Raw genomic sequence first — 14,848 nt, 5'->3', positions numbered from 1 at the left:
TTTACAGATGTAATTTTGAAAATGGAAAATATTTTCAATATAAATCCAAAAATGAAAAAAAAAAAAACATGTTGATCAGTTGCAAATACTGTTCTTTAATATTTTTCTTTTTTGAATAACCCTTATCCCATAAAGGCATTTCAAGAGAAGATCTGACCCCATATATAATTGATAGTTTTACATTAACATAAGAATTATATTGACCATAATAAAAAAAAAATGACCATATTGCAAGATAAGAGTAACAAATCAGTAATAGTTCAATACAATAAATACATAGATAAGTCAGTAACAGTTCACACGAGCGAAAAATCTTTTCCTACATGGCAATCTTATAAATTTGTAAAATATAGCAAGAAATAAGAGGAAAGTAATGTCAAGATTCGGATTTGCAAGTCACTGCCAAAGGTGGGGGGCGCCCGTTTTATAAAAATACAAAGAGGGGGTGCCCCAAACTAGTCTATATGTTTATATAACATACGAAATAAAGTTTGTTCTTTTCCATTCTTTTTTCTCACTTCATTTTCTCTCTCTCTCCCTCCTCACAACCTTAAAGACTGGGCATTTTCCGGCATTGACTCGTTTAAGGATTCTCAACTGACTCGGTTACAGATCGGTAAGCTCAGTGCTGTGCATGAATGTTTTATTTACAGTAACTGTTTATTTTTTATTTCTTTGACCCCCACAAGTAGAGTGATTGCATGTTTGTTGTCGCATATCACAGGAAGATTTCTCGGAGATTTTATTGAAGTTTCTGTGGTACCCGTAATCTTAACCAAGGATTAAAATTCAGTTAATTTATGCAGATTTGGTCAATCTTGTTTTGAAAAAAAAAGTTAAATGATATATATATATATATATATTTTTTGTTTTATTATATACTGTCATCATGTGTTTTTCATGTTTTGCAAGAAACAGATGGATACAGGTAGTCTGAAATTTAGCTATTAAGAACTATCTGTGAAATGATATCTGTACATTTATAACATAGATTCTAATTACGGTTTCTATTAGTCTTTTCTATGTGATTCTTCATGTTTGGCATGTTAGGTAGGAATTTATTTGAGTGAAAAATGTGTTTGGGGTTTTTGGCAGGAAAGGCTCAGGCAATGCAGTAAGAAAGAAGATGGCTAAATCAATGAAATTTGATGACTCGCCGCAAACTTTAGGCACTCGAAGCCAATCGGTGGGACAGAATCACTAACTAGAGCAGGGAAGCGGACGAAAAGCTAGAAACAGTTGGCAGGTAGAATGGGTTCAAGGATTAATTATGGAGAAAGATTGATTCTGAGTTCGTTCTTACCAGCAACGCCAGAGAAGCCCATTCCAACAAGATCCAATTTGATGCCAGCTGACGGGCAAGGGAACCTACAGGGCAGAACGAATTGGCAGCTGGCTGGATTTGCCGATGGATGTGTACAAGATGTGTCGAATTACAGCAGAGCGGCCCAGCATAGTGACCAGATTGATCAACTGTTTAGAAATGGCGGGGATAATGTTAGGAATGCAGGTTTCGAAGAGGTGAAAAGAATGAGCAATACTACACGCAATTATATAGAGAGTCAAACTGGAGGTCTGGGCAGTGGTTTATTAGCAAATATTTTGGACCATTCAAATATATCTACAATTACCTCTCCAATGGCACCTCCTGGTATAAGCACAAGCATGGTTTGGAGGCCTTCGTTTCCCAACTTGCATCCCCAAGTCAACAATTACAGAGAACCCAATTTGTTGCTCGGAAACCAAACTCACAGCTCAGGCTCACAGCATTTGGGTAGCAACTATATCTCATCCCAGGAACCCAATTGTAAGTGATCCATTTTCATGTGATGTGGCATCGAATCAATTTGACATAGCGTAGTTCAATGCAGAACGTCAATTAGCATGAGATTTCAATATTATTTATACAGAAGAAAGACGATTACCATGTCCTTGATATAAGCAAGGGAATTTGAGCATTCTACAGATTAAATGACAGTTCTGGCATGGTTACAAGAATCAAAACATATTAGGAAGATAGAAAACAAGAGACATGGATGAAAAATAATTCGCTTTCATTCTGCCATTACCTGCATTTTTGTTTCAACCTTCTTTTTTGTCAAAATCTCATTCTAGATGATTCTTAAGAAATTACTTTATGCAGATGATCCTATGATGCCTTGCCCTCATAACTATGATCTAAACTTTCCACCAAGAATGGAAGCTGATGCAGCCTCATATTTTACCACCTCTTTTAAATTGGCCACGGTAGTACCGGATCAGTGCAAGAGATTGGAGAGTAGGCTTTCTGCAACAGCAAGTCCCTCGCAAGAAAAAAACTCAAGTGGGGAAAAGGAGAAAACTGATTTAGTCATATTCAAAGAGTGCGAAGCCAATCAACATAATTCAAAGGAGCTCTCATGCAACATTACAGACGCATCATCTGCTGTCATATCTACACCATTTGAGGAAGCAAAAGATCTAGCAACAGCAAATGCACAAGGCATCGACCTTAATAGAACACCACAGCAGAAACCTCAAAAGAGAAGAAAGCATAGGCCCAAGGTGATTGTGGAAGGCAAGCCAAAAAGGACTCCCAAGGCTGCAACCACAAAAATTACTGATCCCAAGGAGAAGCCAATTGAAAAGAGGAAGTATGTTCGCAAGGCTTTGAAAGAGCCAGCAACTCAACCTACTGGATCTACCGTAGATACTGCACCTCCCAGCTCTGCAAAGAGGAAGTATGTGCGCAAGAAGGCCCTGGATGAATCAGTAGTTCAACACACAGATTCTATTGGAGAGACCATAAATACCCATGCTGTAAAGAGAAAGTATGTGCGCAAGAAAGACCTAAACAAATCAGCAAATCGACATGCAGACTCCACCATGGAGATTACACAATCCAGTTCAGCTGATGCAAAATCATGTAGAAGAGCATTGAGGTTTGATTTGGAAACTGCAACAGACAGGAGCTGCAGTAATGCAGCTGCTCAGCAGGACATGCTGAATCAAAAAAGAGGGACTTTTGATCTGAATGCAAGTCTTCAAGTGGCAGATTTAAGCACCACAACTTCACAGATGAGCCAACAGCATAGGTTACTGGTAGAAAACCAGCAATCAGGTGCTCCAAGTAACCAGACACCTTTTATGAATCAGCCACGTGGTGACTATATATCCATTTCAGAAATACTAGTGGCAGCGGAACTAACACCAAGAAAAAACATGCACATGGAGAAATTAAACCTCAATGCGGGGGATGTGGAGAGAAGTATCCATGCACAAGGAATTGGTCAGGTTGTGTTTCCAGAAAAAGGACCAGAGTGGACTAGACAAATAACTTCTCAGAATAACCCTCAATCAGCACAAAAGATAACACCTTATTTAATTGAGGGCAGAGGATCCAAGAGAGAACACTTTCATATTAAGAAAACAAACCCGTGTACAGCATATCCAGTGGGCTCATTGACTGATGGATATGACCAAAATGGCAGCATTCCAGGTTCTGGATGTTCAGAGACCCAGAAAAGAAAGAAAACAGAGGATGGAATTCAAACAAACACACACAGCATATCTTCTTTTGTTTCAAAAGTTAAATATCCTGGTGAGTGGTATGTTCACTCTATGGCTCTGCAGAACCTTCCAAAGCAATGTATTTCACCTCAACCACATTTAAGCCTAGAAATGCTGGGAGAGACTAATGGACCGACTCAGGTCCAAAACTCCCTCTGCCCCACCACTATAGAAACTTCTCACAGGCTTTCACAAACGTCTCTCAAAACAAGCCGTGCATCGGATAAACAACTCCAACCCAAAACTTGCAACGCTGAAATGTCAAGAATTCAGCAAATGTCAGAAGCTACTGTGCCCATATCAATTCCATCTGAAAAGGGTAAGATTCCACAAGAACCAAAGGATGACTTGAAAGTTCATCAGCAGCCATATGCAAAGAGAAGAGGTATAGCATGTTTAATATATATTATAATTCTTTAAGGGTTCAGGTAACTTCCTAAAATGTTCTAGTCACCATAATGACAGCAGCCACTCTTGACATCCAATGCAGGGCGACCAGCAAAGCAGACTTTCTCCTCTACAATAGAACAAATCATATACCAGATGGAGGGCCTCCGTCTCAATGCAGGGAGCAAGAAAATAGAAAACAAAGAGCAAAATGCACTTGTTCCTTACAAAGGAGATGGTAAACTTGTTCCCTATGATGGGTTTGAAGTTGTCAAGAAACACAAGCCAAGGCCTAAAGTAGATCTTGACCCAGAGTCAGACAGAGTATGGAAACTGCTGATGGGGAAAGAAGGAAGTCAAGGCCTTGAAGGAACTGACGAAGGAAAGGAGCAATGGTGGGGGGAAGAAAGAAAAGTTTTTCACGGGCGAGTTGATTCATTCATTGCAAGAATGCATCTCGTGCAAGGTACAATATCTTATACTTTTGCTCCAACATATTCAAGATTATTACTGAGTTCAACAGTAGAGAGAGAGAGAGAGAGAACCATACATGCTGTTAGTGCCTTCCAATTTGATGAAGAGTCGTTATGCTATGCTGCTTCCACTCACAAAGTTATCATAAGTGATAGAGCATTCATATTGCAGACATGTTGAATCTTACATTTGAACATGCATATGTACAAGTGTTTGTTTATTTACGTATGCATGTCCTTCACAAATGAACAAAGACATTACATAGAATGTTGCAAATGCAAAAGAAGCACCATTACCCATGGAAAAAAAAGCACAATTCCGAGAAAAGAATTATTTGATGAGGAAGAAAAAATCAACAGTAAGTTTCCCACCACTTAGCAGTTCACTCTTTTAGTGCCAGTTTTTCTTGGTAAAAAAACTTAACCTGTATAAGTTTGTAGTGAAACATAATCAGGTATTGTTATCAAGACAATATAAAAACGGAACTGCAAAAAGCACATGTTGCCTCCTTAGCACAGAAAAAATATATAAACCAGTGTACTACAATTTTGGGGAGCTTTTGAGTTGCCGAACTCACCTACTGGAAAGATTTAATTGCAGATGCTAAATTGCTCAAAAGTCCATTAACACATTTACTAATGTTTTCTGGTGAGAAAACCTAGGTGCAATGAAGCCCCCAGCTCTGCAAATAACATCCCTCAATGATATACCAAGAAAGAAAATATAATTCAATCCCCTTTCTTAGTGAACCAAATAGATAGTCACCTGCACGTATGAATGCAATAACATTCTTTGCAGGAGATAGGCGCTTTTCAAAATGGAAGGGATCAGTTGTTGATTCAGTAATAGGAGTTTTCCTAACTCAAAATGTTTCAGATCATCTGTCAAGGTAAATTTGACATTTCATCTTAATTTCAAGACCAGATAAGCCATGATAATTTATCTCAATTCATGAACTGAACAAAATCTTCAACTACTTTCCCGCCTTGCAGCTCTGCCTTCATGTCTCTAGCTTCATTGTTTCCTCTGAAGTTGAGAAGCAGTGGAGCCTGTGACAGAGAAAGGACAAGCATCGTCATTGAAGAACCAGATACCTGCATTCTAAACCGAAATGATATCAAATGGAACAGCAATCCACTCTACAATCAAAGCTCCGTGACACACCATGGATCAGCAGAACCTCATAAAGACTCTGAAACCTTGTTTATAGAAAGAGCAAGCATGGTAGAGACACAAAGTCACAGCCTGGAGGAAGAATTTGTATCATCACAAGATTCTTTCGATTCCTCAACTGTCCAAGCAAATGGAGTCAGATCCTACTCGGGCTCCAACTCTGAAGCAGAAGATCCTGCTACTGGGTGCAAACCTAGCATGAATGATGATTTATCTTTCATGGATCTTTTACAGATGGAGAGTCCCACCTTGCTAGGAGAATTTTATGGTTGTGAGGGTGGGAGCTCACTGTTTCATAAGGAATCCAGGCATGAAAAGGAACAAGCAGAAGATTTACAAAACAGGCAGCCAGGACCTGGATTGGAAAGATTAGGTAATCTGAACTGCTTTTCTACATATAATCAGCATTTCGATTATTGCAATCCACAGATGCTACGGAAAGTGGTTCCTTGCAGTGACTACGGGTTGCTACACATGACTTCACAATCCAATGTACAGCAAGCAGAAGGCTTCGAATTGTACAGTGAAGAAAACATGTCTTCTTGGCTGTCATATTCTTCCAGATTCGACAAAGAAAAGGCTGCAACCTGCACAAGCAAAGCTGTTGGACAAGAGGCAGAAAGTGTAGGTAAAACTGCTGCCAAGCAATATGAGTTGCCAAGGTATGGACAAAGCAGCTCTCAGACTTGCCATGAAAGACAAGTTGATAAGAGGAACAAGACCTTGCAATGGCAAAGCATGTCAGTTGGCGGACCTGTAAACCTTGCTGAAGAACTGCCCAAGAAGCAAAACAGTTACAGACAGCAAGTCTCTAGCCTCACAGGAAACATTTTTGACGTTGAGAGAATCACTTCAGTGAATAAGCAAACCCCTCTAGAAAACAATGTGGTTGACCCAAATACAAAGGAGAAAGTACATCATAATAACAGGGAAAACCTCAAGGCAAATGCAAGTACCTCAAAAGCAAGAAAAGGAAAAGTGGAGGGTGAGAAAAAGGATGTATTTGACTGGGATAGTTTAAGGAAGCAAGTGCAGGCAAATGGAAGAAAAGAGAGAGCCAAAGACACGATGGATTCCTTGGACTATGAAGCAGTGCGAAGTGCTAGGGTCAAGGAGATTTCTGATGCGATAAAAGAAAGAGGGATGAATAACATGCTAGCAGAACGAATCCAGGTATGTTGGCATGTTTAACCTAAAGCCCTAATAACCTTTCATTCAGCTTTAAAAGGCTTTGTGAAAACTCTCTCTCTCCCCTTTTTTTTCCTGCTGATGGATTGCATGAACTCAAGGCATCATAAAACATGTTGATAATGGGTGCACAATATTGCAGGAATTCCTCAACCGACTGGTAAGGGAACACGGAAGCATCGATTTGGAATGGTTAAGAGATGTGCCCCCTGACAAAGCAAAGTAAGTCATCCCAAATATTAGAGTTCCTGCTCATAAATATTGATAATTCCCTTGTGTCAATAAGAAACTACTCATAGCAACATTTAAGCCAAAGAACAGCAAATAATTCATTGATAACAAAATATGTTTCCCAGTTTCTGAAATATCTGAAATTTTCAGGGATTATCTGCTAAGTATAAGGGGGTTGGGGTTGAAAAGCGTGGAGTGTGTGAGGCTCCTGACACTTCATCATCTTGCCTTTCCAGTGAGTTTTATGGCTAAACAATATATAATGTTGAACTGACAAGAGATAGCAACTTTGTACAGTTCAAATGATTCAATTACCTGTTGTTCAAGGTTGACACAAATGTCGGGAGAATTGCAGTTCGACTAGGATGGGTCCCTCTCCAGCCACTGCCAGAGTCACTTCAGTTGCACCTCCTAGAACTGTAAGTATTAAGTATCACAAATTGACACCAAATTTTTCTTGTTAATAAAAAATACTAACCAGATTCTCTCTAGGTACCCAATACTCGAGTCAATTCAGAAATATCTCTGGCCAAGATTGTGCAAACTAGATCAAAGAACATTGTAATCACATGATTCTTCCTTAGAGCCATTCTGTTCATTGAAAGCTGTACTTTCTATGTATATGGTTTTTTGTTTATTCAGATAAAATTTTGCTGATTTCTGGTTTTTTTTCTATGGGGTTACAGGTATGAATTGCATTACCAGATGATCACATTTGGAAAGGTATACTCATTTTGCCATTCAATAACATATTAATTGGATTATTACTAGTAATTGTGCATTAAAAAAGCATCAATATACCCATGCTTCAATGCTTATGCAGGTTTTTTGCACAAAGAGTAGACCCAACTGTAATGCATGTCCCATGAGAGCAGAATGTAGACATTTTGCAAGTGCCTTTGCAAGGTTAGCATTTTTATCTCTGCTGTACTGCCACCAGCATGTATCAAGTGAACATTAAGATGCTAGCCATCAGAACATTTATTTTGAAATTTAAAACATTGCAAAGTTGAACATTTGCGTAGTCAATTACATGAAACATAATTAGCTTGGTGATAATTTATAAACAACACAAGTACAAGAAAATATACAAGACAGTAGATGGTAAATTGGTCACTTGTAGCAATAAAAAGGTAGCGAGGGGGACATTGATAGCAACTAGTCATGTTATGTTATTTTTGTTGTGGTTTGACTGATCTCTTGCAGCAATAAAGTAGCAGAGGATGGAGGAAAGTTAATTGCAATTAGAAATATACAATATATGACCCAAAAGGATTTGTAGCCTCCGAGTTAGTTGCACATCAGAACCACGATTTTACTTCAATTTAAGAATTATATTTGTGAAACATAAAATTTGGGGAAGATGTTTGAAATAAGAGTTTTCCATTGAAGAAAATCCTGGGAAAAACATGTTGTCATCGCTTATCACACTGGGTAAGCAATGCCTTCCCATCTAGACCATAGGTATATAGAGTTTTTTACCAATGCTTTGAGGTTAAAAAATATATAATGCCAGTCTGATCTTTGTGGTACCCTAGTTATTGGAGGGAAAACAAAGTAAAAGAGAGTCAGTGATGATAAATAATTGGTGAAAGAGGTCAACAGATAGGATAACAAGAGAAGCAATTAGCCAAGTTAAAATTCATTTTCTCAAAATCACATTTTTTGTAAATGCGAGCTCTATTTGATGCAGTGCTAGGCTTGCATTACCTGGACCAGAAGAGAAGGGTATAACAACTTCAACTGTTCCCTTTATGCCTGAAAGAAGCCTCGGTATAGGTATCAATCCCATGCCATTACCTCCACCTGAGGACAACCCACATAAAAGACACGGGTCTGATATTGGCAGTTGCGTGCCCATTATTGAAGAGCCAGCAACACCAGATCAAGAGAACACTGAATTAACAGAGACTGATATTGAGGATTTTGGAGAAGATCCTGATGAAATACCCACAATAAAACTGAACATGGAAGAGTTCACTGAGAATTTACAGAATTACATGCATACAAACTTGGAGCTCCAAGAAGGCGACATGTCCAAGGCCTTAGTTGCTTTGAATCCAAATGCTTCTATACCCACACCCAAATTGAAGAATGTTAGTCGTCTACGGACAGAACACCAAGTGTAAGTAAAATCTTCTCATAATCAGGGCCGGAACTTGGTTTGTCCAACTTTTTAAGATTATTTATTTGTCCATGCGCTTAATAGTTTCATAAAGATAACTACCCCCGACACACAGACACACAATTCAATTTTCTTCTCTATCCTGGCTCAAAACCAATCACGGAATGATTTGCTAGAAACATGCAAACAACTCGATAAATCAAAGATAGATTCGTTCAATCTATAGAAGCTTAGCAAAAATCATCTCAATCATGTGATAAGCTGACCCAACTCTTGGCACAATGCACTTCATGCAAAAGTAGTACTTGGAAATGAGAAGAGATGACCCAGGTATAAAAATAATGGCAGAAAGCATAGATTTTACACTATAACCCACATCAAAATAATTAGTATAATTTGCTGAGGAAGTTTGGACCATGGATGAGGTCCTCAACAATGCATCTGACACTTTGTCTTCTTGATGTTACGCAGGTATGAACTTCCAGATTCACATCCTCTCCTTGAGGGGGTTAGTTTTCCTTCCATTTTCTAGCATTTTTTCTTTTCTCCTGAAACTACATGCTTAATTTAACTGCCACCAAACCACTTTATAAAACTTGCAGATGGATAGAAGAGAACCTGATGATCCTAGTCCATACCTTCTAGCAATATGGACACCAGGTAAGCACAAAACCTGTGACTTTCAATGGTTTCAACGACACCTAAAGTGAAACTCAGACTAACTATACTGTATTTATATAAACTAATTAATGTTAAGAGCATATTGTGAAGCTTCATTTATATAAACCTGTGATAGCAAAGTAGCAACCATTCTACTTATATGATGGGACACGAAGTAGTGAATGCTCATGGCAAGAGTAAAAGATGGCACTATCTTGTAGTATTACTGAGTAATATCTTATTATTAGGTGAAACTGCAAATTCTATTGAGCCACCAGACCAACAATGCCAGTCCAGAGAACCAAACAAATTGTGCGATGAGAAGACATGTTTTTCATGCAATAGTATCAGAGAAGCTAATTCACAAACAGTAAGAGGAACCCTTCTGGTGAGTATTGTTGAAAACACAACCACAAAGCAATTTTGAACCCACTTCTCTTATTTATGTATATTCATGTATATAATTCTGCATACATAACCCGGGTTATTTATTTATATATAGAGATTATAAAATAAAGATAAGATCAAACTGATCTAGGTTACGTTTGGGAACGCGGCTGTGGCGGCGTTCCCAAAAAATTTGAAAATTTTTTTTTTGTTAAAATTTAATATGGTTTGTATGTTTTTGATCGTTTTGATGTGCTGATGTCAAAAATGATTTTTAAAAAATAAAAAAAATCACTGGTATGTATTTTGGCACGAAAAGTTATTTAAAAAACATCCGCAACCACACTGCCAAACACGCTCCTAGTCTAAACAAACAAGGAATTTTAAAAATTGAGTTAAAAAAGATAGTAAACATAAATCCTTTATGAGCTAGGAATCCTTTTCTTATCTAATAAAGAAATCAAACAAACAACTAACTCCTAATGAGAAAAGAACTATAAATCTAACCTTACCAGTTATTGCAGACTTACAACTCCTGGCTGATGTTGATTGTTAACACTCCCCCAACATCAGCTTCCGTTCTCCTTTCTCTTCAGACTTTTTTATCTCATCTCCAACCTGTATCACTGCAACACCACCCAATAGTTTTGCAATTCTTTTATTGAGCTCCTCCGTTTCATAGTCTTGTTCTGCGGCCTCAATAAGATTTCTAATTTGTCCAACTCTCTTATTTACTAATTCTTGGGTGCTTCCATAACCAATAATGGTGGTTGTATCCTTGGTAAGAACCACTTTAGAAGCATGTCCCAAGACCTCATTGCCTACTTTGTCCAAGGCAATCCCCATCTAATCTGCAATGACAGTTCCTCCAGTCAGAATGGCAATGTCATCAAGGTACTGGCTATTCTGTTCCCCAAAACCAGGAGCTTTGAGGGCAGCAATCTTAAAAGCACCCCTATGCTAATTAACAACGAGAGTTGATAAAGCTTTTTGCTTGATTATTACAACTGGATATCTATCTCTAATTGTATCTTAGATCTCTTGCATTCTTGTTGTTAAAAAGCCTCTTGCTCAGTGTCTTCAGGAATTATTACAACTGGATATCCACCTCTCATTGCATCTACATTCCCTCAACGACATAGAGGCTATTATCAACGTTTTTTTCCTCTTCAAGGGTTGCCACTTCCTTCCTACCGACTTTGCTCATAGCTTCACTTTATGTGTTTGCTACCCTTTCAGCATCATTATAGTCATCAGACTCATCACAATATTCAGGACAATTTTCCTTCCCCTGCTATCTTTGTGTGTGGCACTATGATCATCAATATGTGACTCATCATAGTCAAGATTTTGGTCATGGTCTCACTCCTTGTTTTGGTTACTATCATGATCACTGTCACAATCACAATCCTAGTCCCGATCTCGATCTATAGTTGTTAATGTGAATGCTAATTCCTCCTCTTCTATGACAAAGGATGTTTCAGTTTCTCATTCATTCTCAACCTGCCCTTTTGAATTGAAAATAGCAATATTTCTCTCTCTACAGACCTTTTATGGAGCCAACAATCTTTCTTCATGTGACCATTCTTCCTGCAGTTGTGGCATCTACCTCCTGAACAAAAGTTTCACTCTTTTTTATGACTTTTCACCATCTTTTCAGATTCACTACTAGTGTGCCAATTGTGGGTTCAATCCCATTGGGTATGCCACTTCTGCTATTATTGGTGGAGTGCTTCCCCATCTGCTTACTTGACTTCAAACTCAACTTCGATATCCAGGTCTTAAACCATGGATTATTATTTTTTTCATCCTAGTTTCACCAATTATTACTTCTAGTTCTAGTTTAAAATTTCCATGGCATATTGATTTTATATTATTGAAGAACTAAGGAATCGTCATGTCTCATTGCACCATTGATAACAACTATTCTCGAGGAGTTGCAATGTAATATAGTTCTTCTTTAAGAAGAGACAGGCAAGGATGTCTCATGCTTCTTTTAGTGTTAAGACATTCTGAATGTTCTCCAACATATCTTCTTCAATTGTTGCCAGCTTAAATCTTCCACTTTCACAAGACACCAAAGATCTTGTCCTTGCATATAAGACATCATGCCCATATGTTGAGATTTTGGTTGCTAAGTTTCGTGATCCTCTAACTATTTGAAGGTCTCCCATCGTGTTTGCACTATTTTGATAGCACGAAACAAGTTGATTGTAGCTTAAAAATAAGAAACCACACCAAAAAAAAAAAAAAAAAACACTGTCAAATAACTCACCAAAAAAAAGCAAATGTCAATATAATTCTGCATATATAAGATTATAAGATAAAGATAAGATCAAAATAATCTAATCTAATCTAAAAAACTAGTTAAACAAGGATTCTAAACCTTGATCATTTTTTATCTAGAAAGAAATCAAACAAACAACTAACTCTTATAAGAAAAGAACTCTACATTCTAGTTAAGTATGTGTTTTGCTTACTGATGTTTGTATTACCATACATGCAGATACCTTGTAGAACAGCCATGAGAGGAAGCTTCCCACTGAATGGAACGTACTTTCAAGTGAACGAGGTAAACACCACCAAAACTGTGTAATTCGCCTATTCCCTGTGAATGTCTACCACCTCAGAAAGTTGACATCTGATTTGGAAACCCTTCGCATCCTATGCATGCCAGAATTTAAAGTCATTTAACTTTTCAATAAATGATTATCAAGCGACTGCAATTACCTTGCAGATGTTTGCAGATCACGAATCTAGCTTAAACCCAATTGATGTTCCAAGATCATTAATATGGAATTTGCCAAGACGAATTGTCTACTTTGGAACCTCTGTATCATCAATATTTAAAGGTACAAGACAAGATTAGTGCATTGACAGGCCAAGTAAATTATAAAGTAAAAGACTGGCTAACAAGAACTCGTTATTTCTGTCAGGACTTTCAACGGAAGGAATTCAGTTCTGCTTTTGGAGAGGTATCAAATGCTGTTTTCAGTAGTTAATATAATATTGACATTTGAAAGACATTATGCCAGTCATACTGGGAATTTGTTTAAAGCCTAGTCTCGTATACTTGACAAATTCAGTAAGCTTGACTTTGTCGATTGGTGAAACTTTATTTTCAGGGTTTGTTTGTGTGAGGGGGTTCGACCAGAAAACAAGAGCACCCCGTCCTCTTAAGGCCAGATTGCACTTTCCTGCAAGTAGGTTGGTAAAGACAAAGAACGAGAAAAAATGACAAGCAGGAGAGCAGGATGCGAAGTTTAACAGCAATAGTTCTGACCAGCAAGTCATAGCTAGCTTAGTGATGAAGAAAGATCATTGACTAACTTTCTGTTGTAGATTCAAGTGTTCTTCCTCTAACATGAGATGCATTACGAGATCCAAGCTGGGCACAAATTTCAAGTGAAGCGGTACAACAGCATCGCTAATGGGGTTGAGCTGATGCTATCCCAATTACAGGATCCAAGCGCAGCTGAAAGAATTTTCCATGTGAAATTGTAGTATAGCATGGCTAGTGGAATTTAGTTGATTTCTTAGTTTTTATGATGCCTTTTTCTAGTCATGCTCAAAACAGGGCCGTTCTTCGAAAACGAGTCAATGTGAACAGCACTTCTCCCATCCAAATTATTTCAATTCATGCTCGAAGCAGAGCTATTTTCAAAAATTAGTGAATGGAAGCAAATCTCCCTCTCCCTCGCCTGATTTTTTTCCAAATCATGCTCAAAATTGAGCTATTATTCAATAAGTAATCGATATCAACCACCCCTCCCCCGTGAAGACAATAAAAGGGTATTTATTAATTGGCCTTTCAAAAACATAGAGAACTCACGAACATCCATCGATTAAGCACTTGAAGACTCTAGAATTTATGGGAATCAAATCTCAATTTTAAGACCCAATTTCAAAGACACTTATATTGCTAAACAACTGGTACTCAAATTCATTCAATCAGTTAACAATGAACCTGATTCACTTGCTCAGAAAACAGAAGCAAATTATAATCCTCTGCGTTCAGCTATTCATAGCTAAGCCAGACACAATTAATTCATTGGATTAACGGACCAATACACCTACTTCAAACAATCCATCAAATCCATCAAGAACATATCAAAAACATGCAAGCATTCCACAAACACAAATTTCTAAGAAAAAGGCAAAACCTAAACTATCGTTCTGCTTAGACACTTGCTAATATTAACTTCTTATAAATTCAAAAGACACAGCACGAAGAAATCATACTCGATAACTTAAATTAAGCTAAAACACTTAGCTCGGTCAATTTCAGCTCGGTCAGTATAATCGTTTGTTTTTCTACAACCAGACAAACACACGCTCAAGATTTTAAAAACACATAAAATCAACAACAGCGACGAGAATAAATCGTTCTACAACCAAACAAACACACGCTCGAGATTTTAAAAACACATAAAATCAACAGCAGCAACGAGAATAAATCGTAACAAAAAAAAAAAAGATAAGCAGCAGCAGCAGCAGAAATCATACTCAATAGTTGAAATTAAGCTAAAACACTTAGCTCGATCGATTCCAGCACCGTTAATATAATCGCTTGTTTCTCTGCAACCAAACAGACACGCGCTCAGGATTTTAAAAAACAAAAAAAATCAACAGCAGCAACGAGAATAAATCGCAATCAAAATCAGATAAGCAGCA

At 37.8% G+C, this 14,848-nt stretch overlaps 1 protein-coding gene and 1 long non-coding RNA gene across 10 annotated transcripts; one reads left to right on the top strand and one right to left on the bottom strand.

Annotated features, from left to right (window-relative positions):
• The first annotated feature begins 483 nt into the window (after window positions 1-483).
• LOC133697140 (transcriptional activator DEMETER) lies at window positions 484-13,841 on the top strand. Of its 9 annotated transcripts, none has more exons than XM_062119525.1 (21): window positions 506-616; window positions 725-759; window positions 1,101-1,807; window positions 2,144-3,934; window positions 4,040-4,402; window positions 5,209-5,299; window positions 5,403-6,756; window positions 6,914-6,993; window positions 7,153-7,237; window positions 7,330-7,421; window positions 7,495-7,563; window positions 7,689-7,725; window positions 7,826-7,908; window positions 8,696-9,127; window positions 9,599-9,635; window positions 9,730-9,787; window positions 10,036-10,175; window positions 12,681-12,746; window positions 12,912-13,026; window positions 13,111-13,149; window positions 13,300-13,841. In XM_062119525.1, exons 3-21 carry the CDS (start codon window positions 1,252-1,254, stop codon window positions 13,410-13,412), a joined length of 5,601 nt encoding a protein of 1,866 aa, XP_061975509.1. In that variant the 5' UTR covers window positions 506-616; window positions 725-759; window positions 1,101-1,251; the 3' UTR covers window positions 13,413-13,841. The 9 variants fall into 9 exon arrangements, 5 of the variants coding, with proteins under 5 accessions (XP_061975506.1, XP_061975510.1, XP_061975508.1 ...); XM_062119523.1 differs by having other exon boundaries at window positions 1,096-1,807; XM_062119522.1 differs by lacking the exon at window positions 725-759 and having other exon boundaries at window positions 484-616; window positions 1,096-1,807.
• LOC133697141 (uncharacterized) lies at window positions 5,295-5,682 on the bottom strand. Its single transcript, XR_009842828.1, has 2 exons — window positions 5,575-5,682; window positions 5,295-5,459 (listed from the first exon to the last, which is right to left on the bottom strand). It is a non-coding gene; the product is annotated as an uncharacterized LOC133697141 (long non-coding RNA).
• Window positions 13,842-14,848: the final 1,007 nt, after the last annotated feature.

Source organism: Populus nigra, chromosome 6, assembly GCF_951802175.1.
Source record: "Populus nigra chromosome 6, ddPopNigr1.1, whole genome shotgun sequence".
Lineage (NCBI taxonomy): Eukaryota > Viridiplantae > Streptophyta > Magnoliopsida > Malpighiales > Salicaceae > Populus > Populus nigra.
This window is presented reverse-complemented; position numbering and strand designations above follow the sequence as displayed.

Excerpts from the sequence above, each read along its gene's own strand:
- LOC133697140 (XM_062119522.1), top strand. The coding sequence starts at position 1,252 with ATGGGTTCAAGGATTAATTATGGAGAAAGATTGATTCTGAGTTCGTTC. Across the intron at positions 3,935-4,039 it reads GCCATATGCAAAGAGAAGAG|GGCGACCAGCAAAGCAGACT; the intron begins GTATAGCATGTT and ends CATCCAATGCAG. Across the intron at positions 7,238-7,329 it reads TTCATCATCTTGCCTTTCCA|GTTGACACAAATGTCGGGAG; the intron begins GTGAGTTTTATG and ends CTGTTGTTCAAG.